At 39.7% G+C, this 13,845-nt stretch overlaps 1 protein-coding gene across 5 annotated transcripts in view; it reads right to left on the bottom strand.

Annotated features, from left to right (window-relative positions):
- The window catches only part of ARHGAP6 (Rho GTPase activating protein 6), a 317,190-nt gene that overhangs the window by 37,301 nt on the left and 266,044 nt on the right, over nucleotides 1-13,845 (bottom strand). For all 5 annotated transcript variants that reach the window (XM_054627666.2, XM_077173171.1, XM_077173159.1 and 2 more), the window contains one exon: nucleotides 4,337-4,408. In XM_054627666.2, coding sequence (XP_054483641.2) covers nucleotides 4,337-4,408 — 72 coding nt within the window. The remainder of the gene's footprint in view (nucleotides 1-4,336; nucleotides 4,409-13,845) is intronic.

Here is a 13,845-nt window from a genome sequence, read left to right as displayed (position 1 = left end):
AAGCTGAAAATACTGCTTAAATGTCTGGGTGGAGTGCTGCTCTCCTGTTTAGTCTGTTTACATCCAGCAAGTTTGCTATATCCTACTTTGGTGAATTACTCAGAGATGTAATAACAATTGAAAAAACATTTCTTTTACAATTTCTCCACTTTTAACGAGATGTTGACAGATATAAAAAAGGACAAAGATATATGAAACTCATTTAATATGCATTAAATTCCACTGTGGTGTCTTTATTGGCCTTCAGAAGTTGACAAGTTGCTGAAACTCTCACTTAACAGACAGGTCGACTGATCCATCTAAATAAAATGTGAAGCTTAGTAAAAATTCCACAGATTGGACTGAGTCCTAAAATACAAGTTATTAAATCTCCAAACGGTCCTAGAAAAAATGAGCACCATTCCTCTTGGTTATGCTTTTTAAGCATAGATGCCTGGTGGAGTGGGTGGCAAAGAACAGTCTTGGGCACAAATTGGAGAGATGTGGCACATCTCCAGAGAGAGCAACGCCAGGAACCTACACCATGGAGCAGTTCAGTGCATGTCAGTGCTAAAGGAGAGGCTTTGCCAGGCAAGAGCTGCAGCGAGGCCTCCATCGTGCATCCCTGGAGAGCAGCATGGTGGCCCTTTCTTTCCACCTCTGTGGCCTCCTGTGCCAGGCCCATCCCTGCTATCTTTGATTGCAACCCACACACACAATCACATGGTGCTGCATGACTGTCAGGATTAACCTTCAGGAGTCTGTCTTTACAAAAGGAGATTTTCATGTGGCCCACACTCTGGGCAGAACCAACAACATGGTCCCCTGAGCCACTTGTCCGGGTGTGTGGGGGCTTCCAGGCTGAGATAGAAAAAACACAAAACGTTTGGGATTATTTACTCCCCCAATTGCAACTGTGTTTACAAAGGTGATGCTGAAGGGATAGAAATGAAGTCTGCACTAAGGCAGCTGCATCACCTCTGTATGAAGTGTCTGGTGATCAGCTTCCCTGCTCCCCCTCCGATATCCTGCGGCCTGCTCTTGTTTTCTTCTCACAATGGTGCAGCTTGACTAAAAAAACCCACCACAAACCCCCCAAAATAAACAGAAGGAAGGCCTTCCATTCAGGTATGAGCACTAGAGACCTACCTGGGTGGGTGTGTGCTCCCAGCCTTTTGTGTAGCACACCCATGCTCACAGTGAGGAGCGTTTGTCTTGGAGCAGCTGCCCAGAAATGGAAGATAGCCTCTCTAGAGAACAAGCCTGCTGTGAAAGGCATGTCAAGGGAGGTTAACTCTGACTCCAGGTGACATGGAGACTACTATTCAGGGAAGGTGGTGGGGCTCAGTTCTGGTGTGAGCATAGCAGGCTCATCCTCATGGAGACCAGCAGCACAAGGCCTTAGATTTTTCTTTCCTGAGCTAACTCATCAGCTGAAAGCTGGGCAACACTGTCCCCCCTGACTCCTGAGGCTGGAGGAGATGCTGGTGCTGCTGCTTCCCACAGGAAAACAGCCACCCTTCAAGCACTGTGCCAGGCTGATGGCCCCCCTGGCACAAACCAGCACTCCTGGTTGTTCATTCCCTCTCCTATAATGCATTAAAACTCTGCTCAGCAAGCACCTGAATGGCAGATGATCCTTAATAACTCAGAAGGACAGAGAAAAGTACACCAAGACCAAGCATGGCCAGAAAACCTGACAAGTAAGATACCATATGCTGCTATTTGGGCTATTTTTGCCTAACATTTGCTGTTGACAATTAGTAAGAGTAGATATGCCTTTCTTTTCACTCTGCTAACACAACCTGTTCAGAATGTGACTCTTTCCAATTTCCTGGACTTTTATTCACCAATCCACGTTTTTCCTAAAGGAGAGAAATACAGATTCTCCTGTTTGAAAAGTGCTGGGATATTTTCCTCTCAGAGGGTCCTATAATATTTTATATTATTTTATAGAAGCTCCTATAATACTTTGTAAGTGGAGAGTGCATGTAAGGCTTCTATAACTCAGAATAAGACAGTGAGAGATGGAAGAAAAAGGATAAAAGCAGATGGGATAGAAAAAGGATAAAAGCAGTATGTTTGAAACATCTGAATTTCAAATAATAATAAGAAAAAAGGAATTAAAATTAGGAGAATCAGCATAGTGATTTCTAAAAATGCTTGGTATAAGTAACCAGATAGTATGAGCAAGGCTGAAAACCAGGAAGTAGATAAATTTAAACAATGATGAATAAGTACAAAGTGCTGATCTTTAGTGGCAACTAGTGAGCCCTAAAAGGCAAAGTGCACTCAGAAAACTATTCAGAATAAAAATCAAGTAAACCTACTAAGGTTTGAGGAGTATATGAATGGAGTATAAATGTTACCATGCAAGGTAGAGACAAAAGAAAACCCCTGAACAGAAATTTAATAGCAGAAAATAATATTATCTTGAAGTGCTCAACTGGTGCAGCTGTGTAATTATTAGAAACAAAGGTCAGCTGAAATAAACCATGGTCAGCTGAAATAAACCACAGCTTCCATGGCTAAGGAAATAAAACAGAATGCAAGGCAATATAAGAAAAAAATGTAGTTTGAAAGATCTTTGGCAACAGAGAATTTGGAATAAAGACCAACTCTGGGTTAGGGATTTGTATCCATCACCAAAAGGACACTCTCACTTCTCAAGGCACCAAAGAGCATTGCTGGAGCTCTGAAAGTGCAACTGCAAGGATCGACCAAGTTTGGGTGACACAGCAAAATTCTGGCTTTGATGAATTATCAAAGCACTTTATCATTTTTAAAATCTGCTACGGTAATGAAAAAAATGTGAGGAAAAAAGCCAGAATGTATTTTAACTCTCAAATTTCTAAAAATAAACTTTCAACAGAGACTACCGAAGTCATGGTACCCCTAAGGAAGGAAAGATGAAAGCTCTCAGTACACCAAAAATTTGTGAGAGACAAAACATTTTAAAACGCAGGATGTGGTTAGCCTTTTCTGATGTAGAAGAGCACCTCACAGACCCTGTGAAGATCAATATCTGGCAAACACACTGAAGAGCAGAGCAGGTTTTGCACAGAATTATGCTGCTTTACACTCTTATCTGTATCAACAACTACAGAAAAAAACATAGCAATGACTAATTACCATGTAACCAAATGTAATGAATTAATAGGGCAATGCAAAAAATATTTTCCCCCAAAGGTGGCTACAAAATCATTAAATCTCTTCCTTAATGACTCCTCCTGCACGTGGCTTCAGTCACCTATCAAGTAATTCTTGTAAAAAATTTAAAGTTTGGTACTGGCAATGTAATAATACAAGAAGCCACTGGATGTACCAAACCAATGTGTCAGGGGACATTCCATTTTAGAAAGATTAATACAAATATTTTCCATAACCAATTTTAAATCAAGAAAATAATAATCATGTATTTTAACTCATTAAACATATTAAAATGAAAATAATAACTTCTTGACAACTCTGTAAACTAATTTCAAAATGGGGATGTTAATTTTTACAGTGGAATTTCAAAGTTCCATTCTTCTGTTAAACTAGACTTAAAGTGAGGACCTGAGAGTAACCAGGTCACTTCTTCTGTCACAAATTCCTGGATTTGAGTGCATGTTTGTGAAACTGGGTTATCAATACTGAGTTTTATAACCATTTTTCCAGAAATGAATACAAAATTAGATGCACAATTTCCTACATGTGATTCCACAGACACTTTCCAGCATCTCAGTATTCAGACTTGGTTCAAATGGCTCTGAATTACAGGTCAACTTCAGGTCCTGGATTAGGGCCCAGCCCATAAAGCTGATTAGTGTCCAAACAAAAGAGTGCAATCATATCCGTAAATCCGTGTCACGTGGAGCTTATTAAAATCCAACTGATCAGTAGCACTGAAGCATTTATATATTTTAAACAATGGTTATTTTCCTAAGGTTAAAGAAAGAAAAGCATACCAACAGACTTGCTTGGGCAGTACTGGGTTTATATGCTTTGTAAATTGAGAGTACAAATGCAGGTAAAGAACTGGATCATGTTATACAGACTACATTCTGCACTAGATGGTGAAAGTGGGTAGAAAGAAAATTGGAGAAAAGACACAGTCCTTTAGGTCTTCCTTTTTTTCTCAGGAAAAAAAAAACCAAACAAAACCAACAAAACCATATCAAAACCAAAACCTTTCAGTTGAAGAGATCTGACTTACACTAAAGTCAAACAGAAAAAAAATATTTTTTAGGCTGAAAATAAATACCTAGACAGCATATCAGCTCAACAACATTCTACTTCAAGAAGTATTTATCAGACTAAAGAAATCTCATATGCAAAACTAAGACCTGTTCACCAACTATGTACTCATTTTTACCTTTGTCTCTGTTCTTCTCTTTTCCTAAAGAGTCCAGTTTCTTTCTTAATGACTTCTTCCTCTTTTGTCCATCTGTAAGAGGCAAAAAAAAAAAAAAAAAAAAGAAAGAAAGAAAACAAAAAAGGAAGTAAGTGAAGAGAAGTAACCCTGAGGAAACTGCTGCACAAGCTGTAGGAACATGGAGTGAGATGGTCACAGCACTGGGGATCAGGAAGGGTGTGAGGCACATTTCACAAAAGCTGGGGACTGTCACAGTCCTCTGGCTCAAAGGAGTGTGGCTTTGCTCACCCAAACACTGAGGCTGAACTGGGGAACACAAATGTACCCCCAGCATGCTGCTGGGCACATTTACACACGCGTGCGTGGTCACTGAAGAGTTAACAATGGAGGTGTTTTGCTGGATGCTCTTGATAGCAAACCACCATAAACCTAAAAGCTTTATGGTTTATCCTAAAGAATAGCCTTCATCTATGGTCACAAGGCTGTGATTCAGATGTGGAACTAAAGGTAGTATTTGGAAAGGGAGGATTGCTAACCTCCAGGATAAACGCTGCATACCAGCCATACCAGTTGGGTGATAGCTGACCACCTTCACATGACCCATCTGAGCTGAACTCATGTTGGGAGCTGGCACTTGACTACAGCATGTCCAGATAGGTTCAGGTGGATTAGAGCCCCAGAAAAGTTTTTGTTCTGACAATCGACATATTGTCCAAGTTTTCACCTAGGTATTAAGGACCAGTGGTTTTAAGCAATAGCAGAGGCAGGTTGGTTCTTGAAACAATTATATCAAAAGGTTGACTATCATTATTTCCTTCAGCAGCATCTTTTGTAATGAAAAGTCAACAAAACAGAATTTTATTTATTAGGTCTCAACAAATACCAGGGATTAAGTCAGGGGCCTGCTTTAACTTGTACCTTTGGAATTTTTTAAGTTCTAAAGTAATATAAAGAGTCTACCATAGACACTGCTCTAGATAAACTTTAATGAACAAGTACCTTTTCCCTTACTGGTTTTGTATTATGGTAAAAACTCAAAAATAAGCACACCATATCCATTTCACTTTTAGGGCAAGAGAGTCACACCAAGTAATGTGTCTCAACACATTTTCCTAGTTGTGTAAGCCAGTGTCTTAAGTAAGTCTTAAGTCTTTTATAGCAAGGAACATACCACAAAGGAGTGAAGTGGATCTCTGTAATGAGCTCTCATCTTTGCAGTTTGAGGTAATGAGAGAACACAAGCTATTTCTCCATACTTGTCCCTCAAATCCTTCTGAAAACCAAGTCCAGATCATTACCCGATAGACTGCTCAACAATTTCTGACTTTTTAATAGCCAATTAATATCCTTTTATTTTAAAAGTAACATTTCTTTTTGTAATGGTGGTTGAACTGACTCCACTTGCACTCTGCAGTTATTTCCAGGATCTCACAGAATCACAGAATGGTTAGGGTTGGAAGGCACTCTAGCCCCTTCCTAGGAGATCATCCAGTCCAACCATCCCCCCCCACAGAGCAGGATCACCTGGAGCAGGTGACACAGGAATTTGTCCAGGTGGGGTTGGAATGTCACCAGAGAAGGAGAATCAACAACCTCCCTGGGCAACCTGTTCCAGTGCTCTGACCTCCTCAGTGTAAAGAAGTTGTCACGTTGAGGTGAAAATTCTTGTGTTTTAGTTTGTGGCCATTGCTCTTTGCCCTGTTGCTGGGCACCACTGCAAAAAGTCTGGCACCATCCTCTTGGCACCCATCTTTGAGATATTTATATGGACTGATGACATCTCCTCTCAGTCTTCTCAAGCCTAAACAGGCCCAGGTCCCTCAGTGTTTCCTCACAAGAGAGATGCTCCAGACCCCTCATCATCTTTGTAGGCATTTGCTGGAACCCTTGCCAGTAGCAGATTGTTTCTCTTGTGCTGAGGAGCCCACAAGTGGACATGGCACTCTGGATGTGGCCTCACTGAGGGTGAGAAGAGGGGCAGGATCACCTCCCTTGATCTGCTGGCAAAGCTCTTCCTGATGCACCTCAGGATACCATCAGCCCTCCTGGATGGAAGGGCTCCCAGCACCCACAACTCGGATATTTGGTTCCTGTCTCGAGGTACAATTGCCAAGTGTTGGTTATGGGTTATATTAACTCCCCTTTCCCACACCTGCTCTGGTGAGAATTCATCTCTCTGAAATAAGGCTGACTAGATGGATAAGGTACCCTGATACTGCGAGAGTTCAGCAGTATAATGGCAGTAATTCATTGCCTGATGTGGTCTATGATTAGATTTTCTCCTTTTTTTGTAGCCACATGACAAGGCTATAATTCAAAGTCATACTCTGATTGATGAAAAGCCCAGACTTTTCACACCCTCTGACATTTCCTGTTGTTAAGATTGCATTTTTAAGAGAAATTCTTTCGCCTCTTGGCAAAGTGAATAGTTGGTAGCCTGCTTACATACACCTGACAATACAGCTTGTTTTTATAAGGTTCCCTGCTACCCACTGTGTTCTGGCTTTATACCTATAAAACAATTTTCAAATTATTTTCCATGTTCTAAATTCAAATTACTGCTTCACAGACTCTTTTTGATAGATGATTTATATTTCTTTGGAGTCATATTCTCCAAAAACCCATTTATTGATATACTGACACATAAAAAAAAATGAGAGAAGGGATCAAAATTTGATGTAAAATGCAGTGTTTTGCTATGCTCATTTAAATTTACAGTTCATCCCACAGCAAGAGAAAGAGTTGCATATAAAAATAAGGCTGAGAAAATCTCAGTAAAAGCTAAAGCTCAGAAGATCTGCCAAGAGGTCTGAGGTCAGTTCAAGTTTTCATCCTCCCCAGCAAAAGACATGATAAATTAAAGTCCATATGCTGTACATATAAATGTTTTCAAATTATGTTAATACAGGGCACATCAGGCAGGAACATTGCTGAAATATTCATAATGTGTTTAAAGACTTATGCATCACCAGCAGTTTTACATATTAAATGAATCCCATTCACAATAATAATGCTTAGTATTTATTAGCTGCAGTGTGGTTTTGAAAATATAATTAATATTCAAAACATTACTGAGAAACAGGCAAAGCATCATTACCCACTCTTAGTACCTACTGCATGGTTTTTAATTAATTAGCAATACTTCTGCAAAATAGCATTGTATCAGTCTGAAGTGCTATTAGGTATGGATGGATCGCTATTTTTAATTTCCACTTTGGAAAAGTCTAAACCACATAAAGTGGTAAAAGCTGTTGGGCTGTTATCCAGCCTTTTGTGTCAATAAATTCTCAATTTATGTCTTCTTTCTGTAGATCAACAATACACTGCTCCTTCAACAGGTTCCACTTAAGAACATCAGCAAGACTAGAGAAGCACTCAAATGACAACTGTCACAGTGAAGGAGGCTGGGGTTTTTTAACTTTGCTAACCCATTCTGTTTTCCTGAAGGACACCTGTGCAGACAGCTGTGCAGATCAGCTTGTTTGTCAGAAATGGACTTGATCTGTACAGTACTTACTAATTTATATGTTTGCTGCATTTTTCACTGTAATGCATACATCACTCCCTAGGCATTTATTTATTAAAACTAGCACAATGAATATTTAAAGATCAAGAGTCTAGAATCAAACTCCTGAGTGCACATTAAATTGCTACGTGACCTGTTTTTCCAAAGTGGTGAGCACTTCCAGGTTCAGTTAGTGCCAAAAAGACTTGTATTTGAAAAATTAGGTCATCTCTTTAGGACTCTGCCAGTGAACCACACAGCCTACAGAATACAAGATTATTTGTACTGATCTACATACCTTTTACAAGAATTGAACAGTCTGACTTCTGAGGTTATCAAAACTTAAATATTTTGTGTTAGAGTTGAAATTCACCTGCAGTGTCATCACTAGCACAATTTTTTTAGTATTTATACTATCAAATCCCAGATTTTCTACAGACCATTTGAGGGCTTAGATTTCTCTCTAAGTGAGACCAAGCTAGGTAATAAGAAGTCATTTTCACACTGAGGATATATAAACTTCAGCTTTGACAGTCAAAACATGAAAAGAAAGAAAGAGAACTTTGTACATTTTTTAAGTTATTGTTCTGTTGCTTTGCACAAGACCACCTACTGGCCACCTACCTTCTAGGACTGCAAGAGAGAGAATAGTGCAGGTTGAATCCTGTTAGTATTTACTTCAAGTACTTTTTTATTCAACTTATGTTTCTGGAAATGAACAAGTCTATTTGGTAGGTAGATGTGTTGCTCAGCATAAGCTAAAGATTCACAAATTAGGTATAGGGAATTAGCTCAGAATTATACAGTTAGTGGTACACAAAGTTAATACCCAGAAAGTCTTGGCCTAACAGTTTCAGATTATGTCATTTAATATCCTGTGAAGCCCTAATCCAAAATGCTTTTACTAATTAGTAAATTATGCAGTAAAATAGTACAATGGTATCCAAGCTTTGTACATAGTTTCTGGGACAATATTACAGTATTAGGCTTCAGATAATGAAAAAAAATACTCTCTCAAATATGCTTGAGGTGAACCTGTAACAAAAATAGGATTTTTCAGCACTTTCCTTATACATGGACTGGTGGATTATCTATAAGAATGATATTCCTTTTATGTTACTTACATGCAAGTAACTTTCTATTACTCAAACACTTAATGCAACACTTTCTATTACTCAAAAACTTAATTCATAAATTCATACAAATCCTTTAAACTAATTTAACTCGGGCTTTTGACATAAGAGATATGCTGCTGACAGGGTTGGAGAACAAAGAGAACTTCCCATTTATTGGCAAGTTCCTTTGCTTAAGAGAAATGAGTTTCTTGTCCATTTAGTGAAGAATGTTTGTCAAGTTCCACAATTAAGGGCTATTTTAACACAGTGTAAAAAGAGGACCTATCTCAGTGATTATTATCAGACCCATAGCTCAATTATCAAAACAGAAATGGATAAAAAGTTTGATATTGTGAGATTTCTAAACTACTTCTTCATAGTAATTCTAATTCTATTCATGGCCATTTTTTTTAATACCCACTAGTAAATGGATCTAACAGCACTTAAAGAAAAAAAATTAGAATATATCTTCCAAGATTGTAATAAATTCTTTCTTGAAAATTACTGCCAATGGCACCACAAAGCACAAAGTCAGACCTCTCTTGAGCACTCGGTGGTTCACTTCACTCACCCAGAGCAACTCATTTCCCAAGTGCCAGCCTCCCACAGCCAGCCTGTGTGCCAAATGTCAAGCTGCAGTCTCTGTGGCCTGTGCAATACTGCAAGTAATTGAGACTGTCAATCAGAAAACACTGCTAAATTCTGTTGACAGAGCACAATAAAGGCAAGACTGCACTTCATTCACTGACAGTGGCACAGTGTTTGTGGTTGTAGCTGCTTCTTTGGGTCACTATACAAAGCAAATTTACTTCTGAATATGCACTTGGGGCTGCTCTGTTGAAGAAGAGGGTGCTGGTTTTACTTAGCCATTTCTGTGACTAAAAATGTTCATCTTGAAATATTTATTTCTAAAAACTTGTTGAAATGCCCTGTTCCCATGCAGTAATTTCCAAAGCACTACCAGCTGCAACACAAATGGAAGATAAAATTCAACCAGAGAAACAGGATTCTGGCACATAAAGCAATACAAAAAGGGGAAGGCTGAGCCTTCAGATATTTCATTTCACACTCACCCTTTGCCTCAGCCATACACACACAAGACCTCCATCAGTGATGCAGATTACTGTGTGTATTCAGAAGCCTTGGACTATTGTCCCATTTGTCCTTACAGTCTATGTTCCATGCTTTACTTCATTTTGACTTCAATCAGCATTTCTTTGTGCTTGTCAGCCAGCAGCTGATGGAAGAAAAGCCATAATAATTCAAGAGTATCCCACAGCTGCAGTCATGGCCTTCCAGGTGCCATCTGGCTCACAGATGCTCACCTCAGCCCACAGCAGCAGGCAGAGGCTGCTCACCAAAGGCACCACACACACAACAGACGCAGCTTTCCTCTGATGCAGCAAACAAGCTTCAGCATTCCCCTCTCTGAGAGGTTCCTGAGGACTGTGCTCATGGCAGAAGAACCAGCATGAAAAGGACAGAGCTGAAGTCAAAGCCAGTTTTACAGGAGAAGGGAGATACCTCCTGTTGGGCTGTGCACAGGGACAGGGCTGGGCAGGGGCAGCACCTGAGCCCAACCCTTCTCAGGGCAGCTGTGAGAAACCAGGAGAGCTGTGGGGAAAGTCAACTGTGCAGGGAACAAAGCTCTCAGCAACACACACTGCACACAGTACAACCACCTGAGAAAATCCACAACCAGCAGACAAAAGCGTGCTTTTAATTCACCTCTTCCACATCCCAGCAGACTCTGTGGTAACCTGTGGTTAGTGAATCTTATCAGACCCAGCCTTCAGTGCCTCTGGGCTAAGGCACTACTAATTGTTAAAATGAAACACAGACAAATGACAAAGTCCAGCTGTGCAGGTTTTAAGTGATTCAGCTGCTGAAAGTTTAAAAGCTGCACTATGCATGATTTCTTTACTGTTGAACAGTAAGAACTTGGTGATAGTGGTAGACAACTTAATTATTTATCTAGAATGTATTCATAAGTGCATGGAACTCATGTAGAAGGCAAAACTGATGGAAATCTCACCTACTTCAAAAGAAAGCTGCATCCCTATAGGAACTACAGTTTTATTTATCAAATAACAGTTCACAATAACCTCCTGTGGTTCTGATACAAATTTTTTAAAAACCCCAAACGACCAAACCCTACATAATTTTCTTGCCAGGTACTAATAGATTTTTTTTATACACATCAGTTGATACTGAACAGATATTCTGAAGGCAAAGGTGATATATCAATTTTTTGATATATATCAATATATCAATCACATATACATGCTGAACATGTTACCAGTAGACTACCCTGTCTTTTAGGAAAACAAACCTGATAAGTCTAGTTCCCAACTAGACTCAAATCTAGAAAAATGCACTATTTCTATTGAAACCTATTTGCAAGGCCTATTTCTATCAAAAATATAGACTATAACTGCAGTGAGATAGGTATTAACTCTCCTTCACATAAAACCCCCCAAACAAACAGAAACAAACAAACAAACAACAAAAACCCCAAAAACAAACAAACAAACAAACAAACAAAACCAGACCACCACCACCAATAAAACAACAACTTACTTTGGTCACTGCTCTAATTCAGATAGCAAATACTACCCAACTCCTGTGGCTAGAGGAATCATAAGAAAACATGACATTCCCACTGCATTTGCCTACATGTTCCCTGGTGCATTTAAGGACTTAATTAGTCTCCAAGTATATATGTTGTAAAGAAATAACTACTTCTGTATTTTCAAATATGTTCTTCCATGACTCTCTGTCATGAAGAGACTTGCATTAACTGGTGGGCAAATGCAGGTGCAACGTATTCTAAGGGTGAGAACCAAACCTAAGTTGATAGGGAATATGGGATTTGAGCTCTGGAGCAAGGTCAGGGCTCCTGAAGCCACAGCCAGAGGGAGGGGATGTCAGAGCCCACCCATGCAAGGAGAAGAGCTGGGAAGGAGCAGCTTCCCAGGCCTGCCCAGGCCACTGCACTCCTGCTGTGCAGGAAGCCACAGGTCTTACAGATGAACACAGCACAGCTGCACCAAAAGAAACACTTCAACAAGTACAAAGTGGATGCCTGCCTTGTTTGTGCAAGCTGTGTATAAATATCCTTAAAATAACAGCATTTTTAATAGTTGCAGAATTTTTCGAACCACCACAACAAAACCAAGAATAAAGTTTCCTATCTTTCCTTTTAATTTGATTTTTTGGGGGGTTTTTTTGTTGAAGGTATTCTTCAATCTTCTTGCATTTGGACTATTGACTGGAAGTAACTGTGTTGGAGAAGTCAGGGAGAAAAACCCTGTTCAGTTATTTTGCCATTCCTGTAATGAAAACATATATAGTTTTTTTGCCATTTAAATACTTTTTAACTAAAAATACATTTAAGATGGCTGTATTACACAAGCTCTGAGGAACAAGATATTCAATGAGTTTTAGTATCCAAACACTAAATTATAATTGTCTGGGAGCTGATTTGTTAAATCTTTAGCTAGACCCCTGGAAAAAACTCATTTTGACCTAAAAATAAACAGTTGCTTAAGTACTTTTCTATGCCAGAATGAGGAAAATGGCTGCTGCTGCCATACAAAGATGGGATGATGGAAGTAACTCAAAAAACCCATGCTAAACTACCTGGCAGCCTTTAGAGGATTATGAAGGAAAGGTCAAATGCCTTTGTATGTGGCTGTTAGTGGAAAGCAGCAAAAAGCAGGCAGATTCCTGGGAAGGGAAAACAGATACACAACATCAGGTCTGACTTCCCTGTGCATAAACACACTCAGATTTTCAACTCATACACAGCTCTGCTCGCTTCAGCACATGCATCAGCACAGGATTGCCTGTGCCATAAGAAATCCCTAGTCACAGAAATCTAACAAAATAATACCAAAATCCCACCTCCCATCCCCCAACAAATCTCTTAACAAAACAGCCACAGAAAGTGGTCCAGGTCTTTTGATGGAGTGCATGCCTTGTGTTAATAATGGAAGTAAAACTTGTCTCTAGGCCCACTGAAATTAGAGGGAACCACTCCTTCTAGGCTACTAGGCTTCAGGGCATATTTGCTACACTGACACTGATGACAGCATTCATGAAAGAGTAACATCAATAGCAGGTGCAAGACAAAATATAGACACCACTTTTTCACATTATAGCAGTATCCACAGTGTGACAGGAGTTTCCCTGATCTCCAAAAATAGGAAAATTCCTGACTTAAATAGCCTGGGATGCACCAGGGACCTTGTTGCTGCCCCTCTAAGTGGAAGACACTCAGAAACTGTGATGATGGGCAGAGGTTTGAAAGCTTTCAGAAAGACTGAACAACGCTACCTTCTTGGAGTGTTTTCATAACTCAGAAAAACTGTCAACACTAAAACAGGTTAAAAAAAAGTTAAAAATTATCTACACTAATAAGTAAAAACAACTACAGAACTACAGAAATTGATAAGGAGAGTTACCTGCAATCCAAACACTACAGGATGGGCCAGAACAGACACAATCACCAGCATGTAGCTGGCCTTGGATTTACTGTAATCAATAAAGTCACTTGCACACCTGTACTGGCAGGTGAAGGAGCAACCAAACTTCTTCACATCTCAAATCTTTCCCCCTGCATTGCTCTCAGTGTGAGCATGAGTTGAGCTCTTCAAAGGAAGAGGAAATTCCTCTAACCCTCTGGAATTTAGGAGACCAGCCAGTGTCACAGAGATGGTTCAGGGCACCCAGGTCTCCACTGTCTTCTGAGCATCATCTTGTTGTTATGACTCCTTTGTGTAAGCCTGTCCTCGGACTCTCACTTTAAAGAAGAAGCCACATCAGAAAATAAAACAGCTTTCCTAACTTACTCTCTCTGGGACTAATTAAACTAGTCCACAGTAGTC

This window comes from Agelaius phoeniceus, chromosome 2 (genome assembly GCF_051311805.1).
Source record: "Agelaius phoeniceus isolate bAgePho1 chromosome 2, bAgePho1.hap1, whole genome shotgun sequence".
In the NCBI taxonomy this organism is placed as follows: Eukaryota; Metazoa; Chordata; class Aves; order Passeriformes; family Icteridae; genus Agelaius; species Agelaius phoeniceus.
Note: the sequence above shows the minus strand (reverse complement) of the source record. Positions and strands in the feature narration are given on the sequence as shown.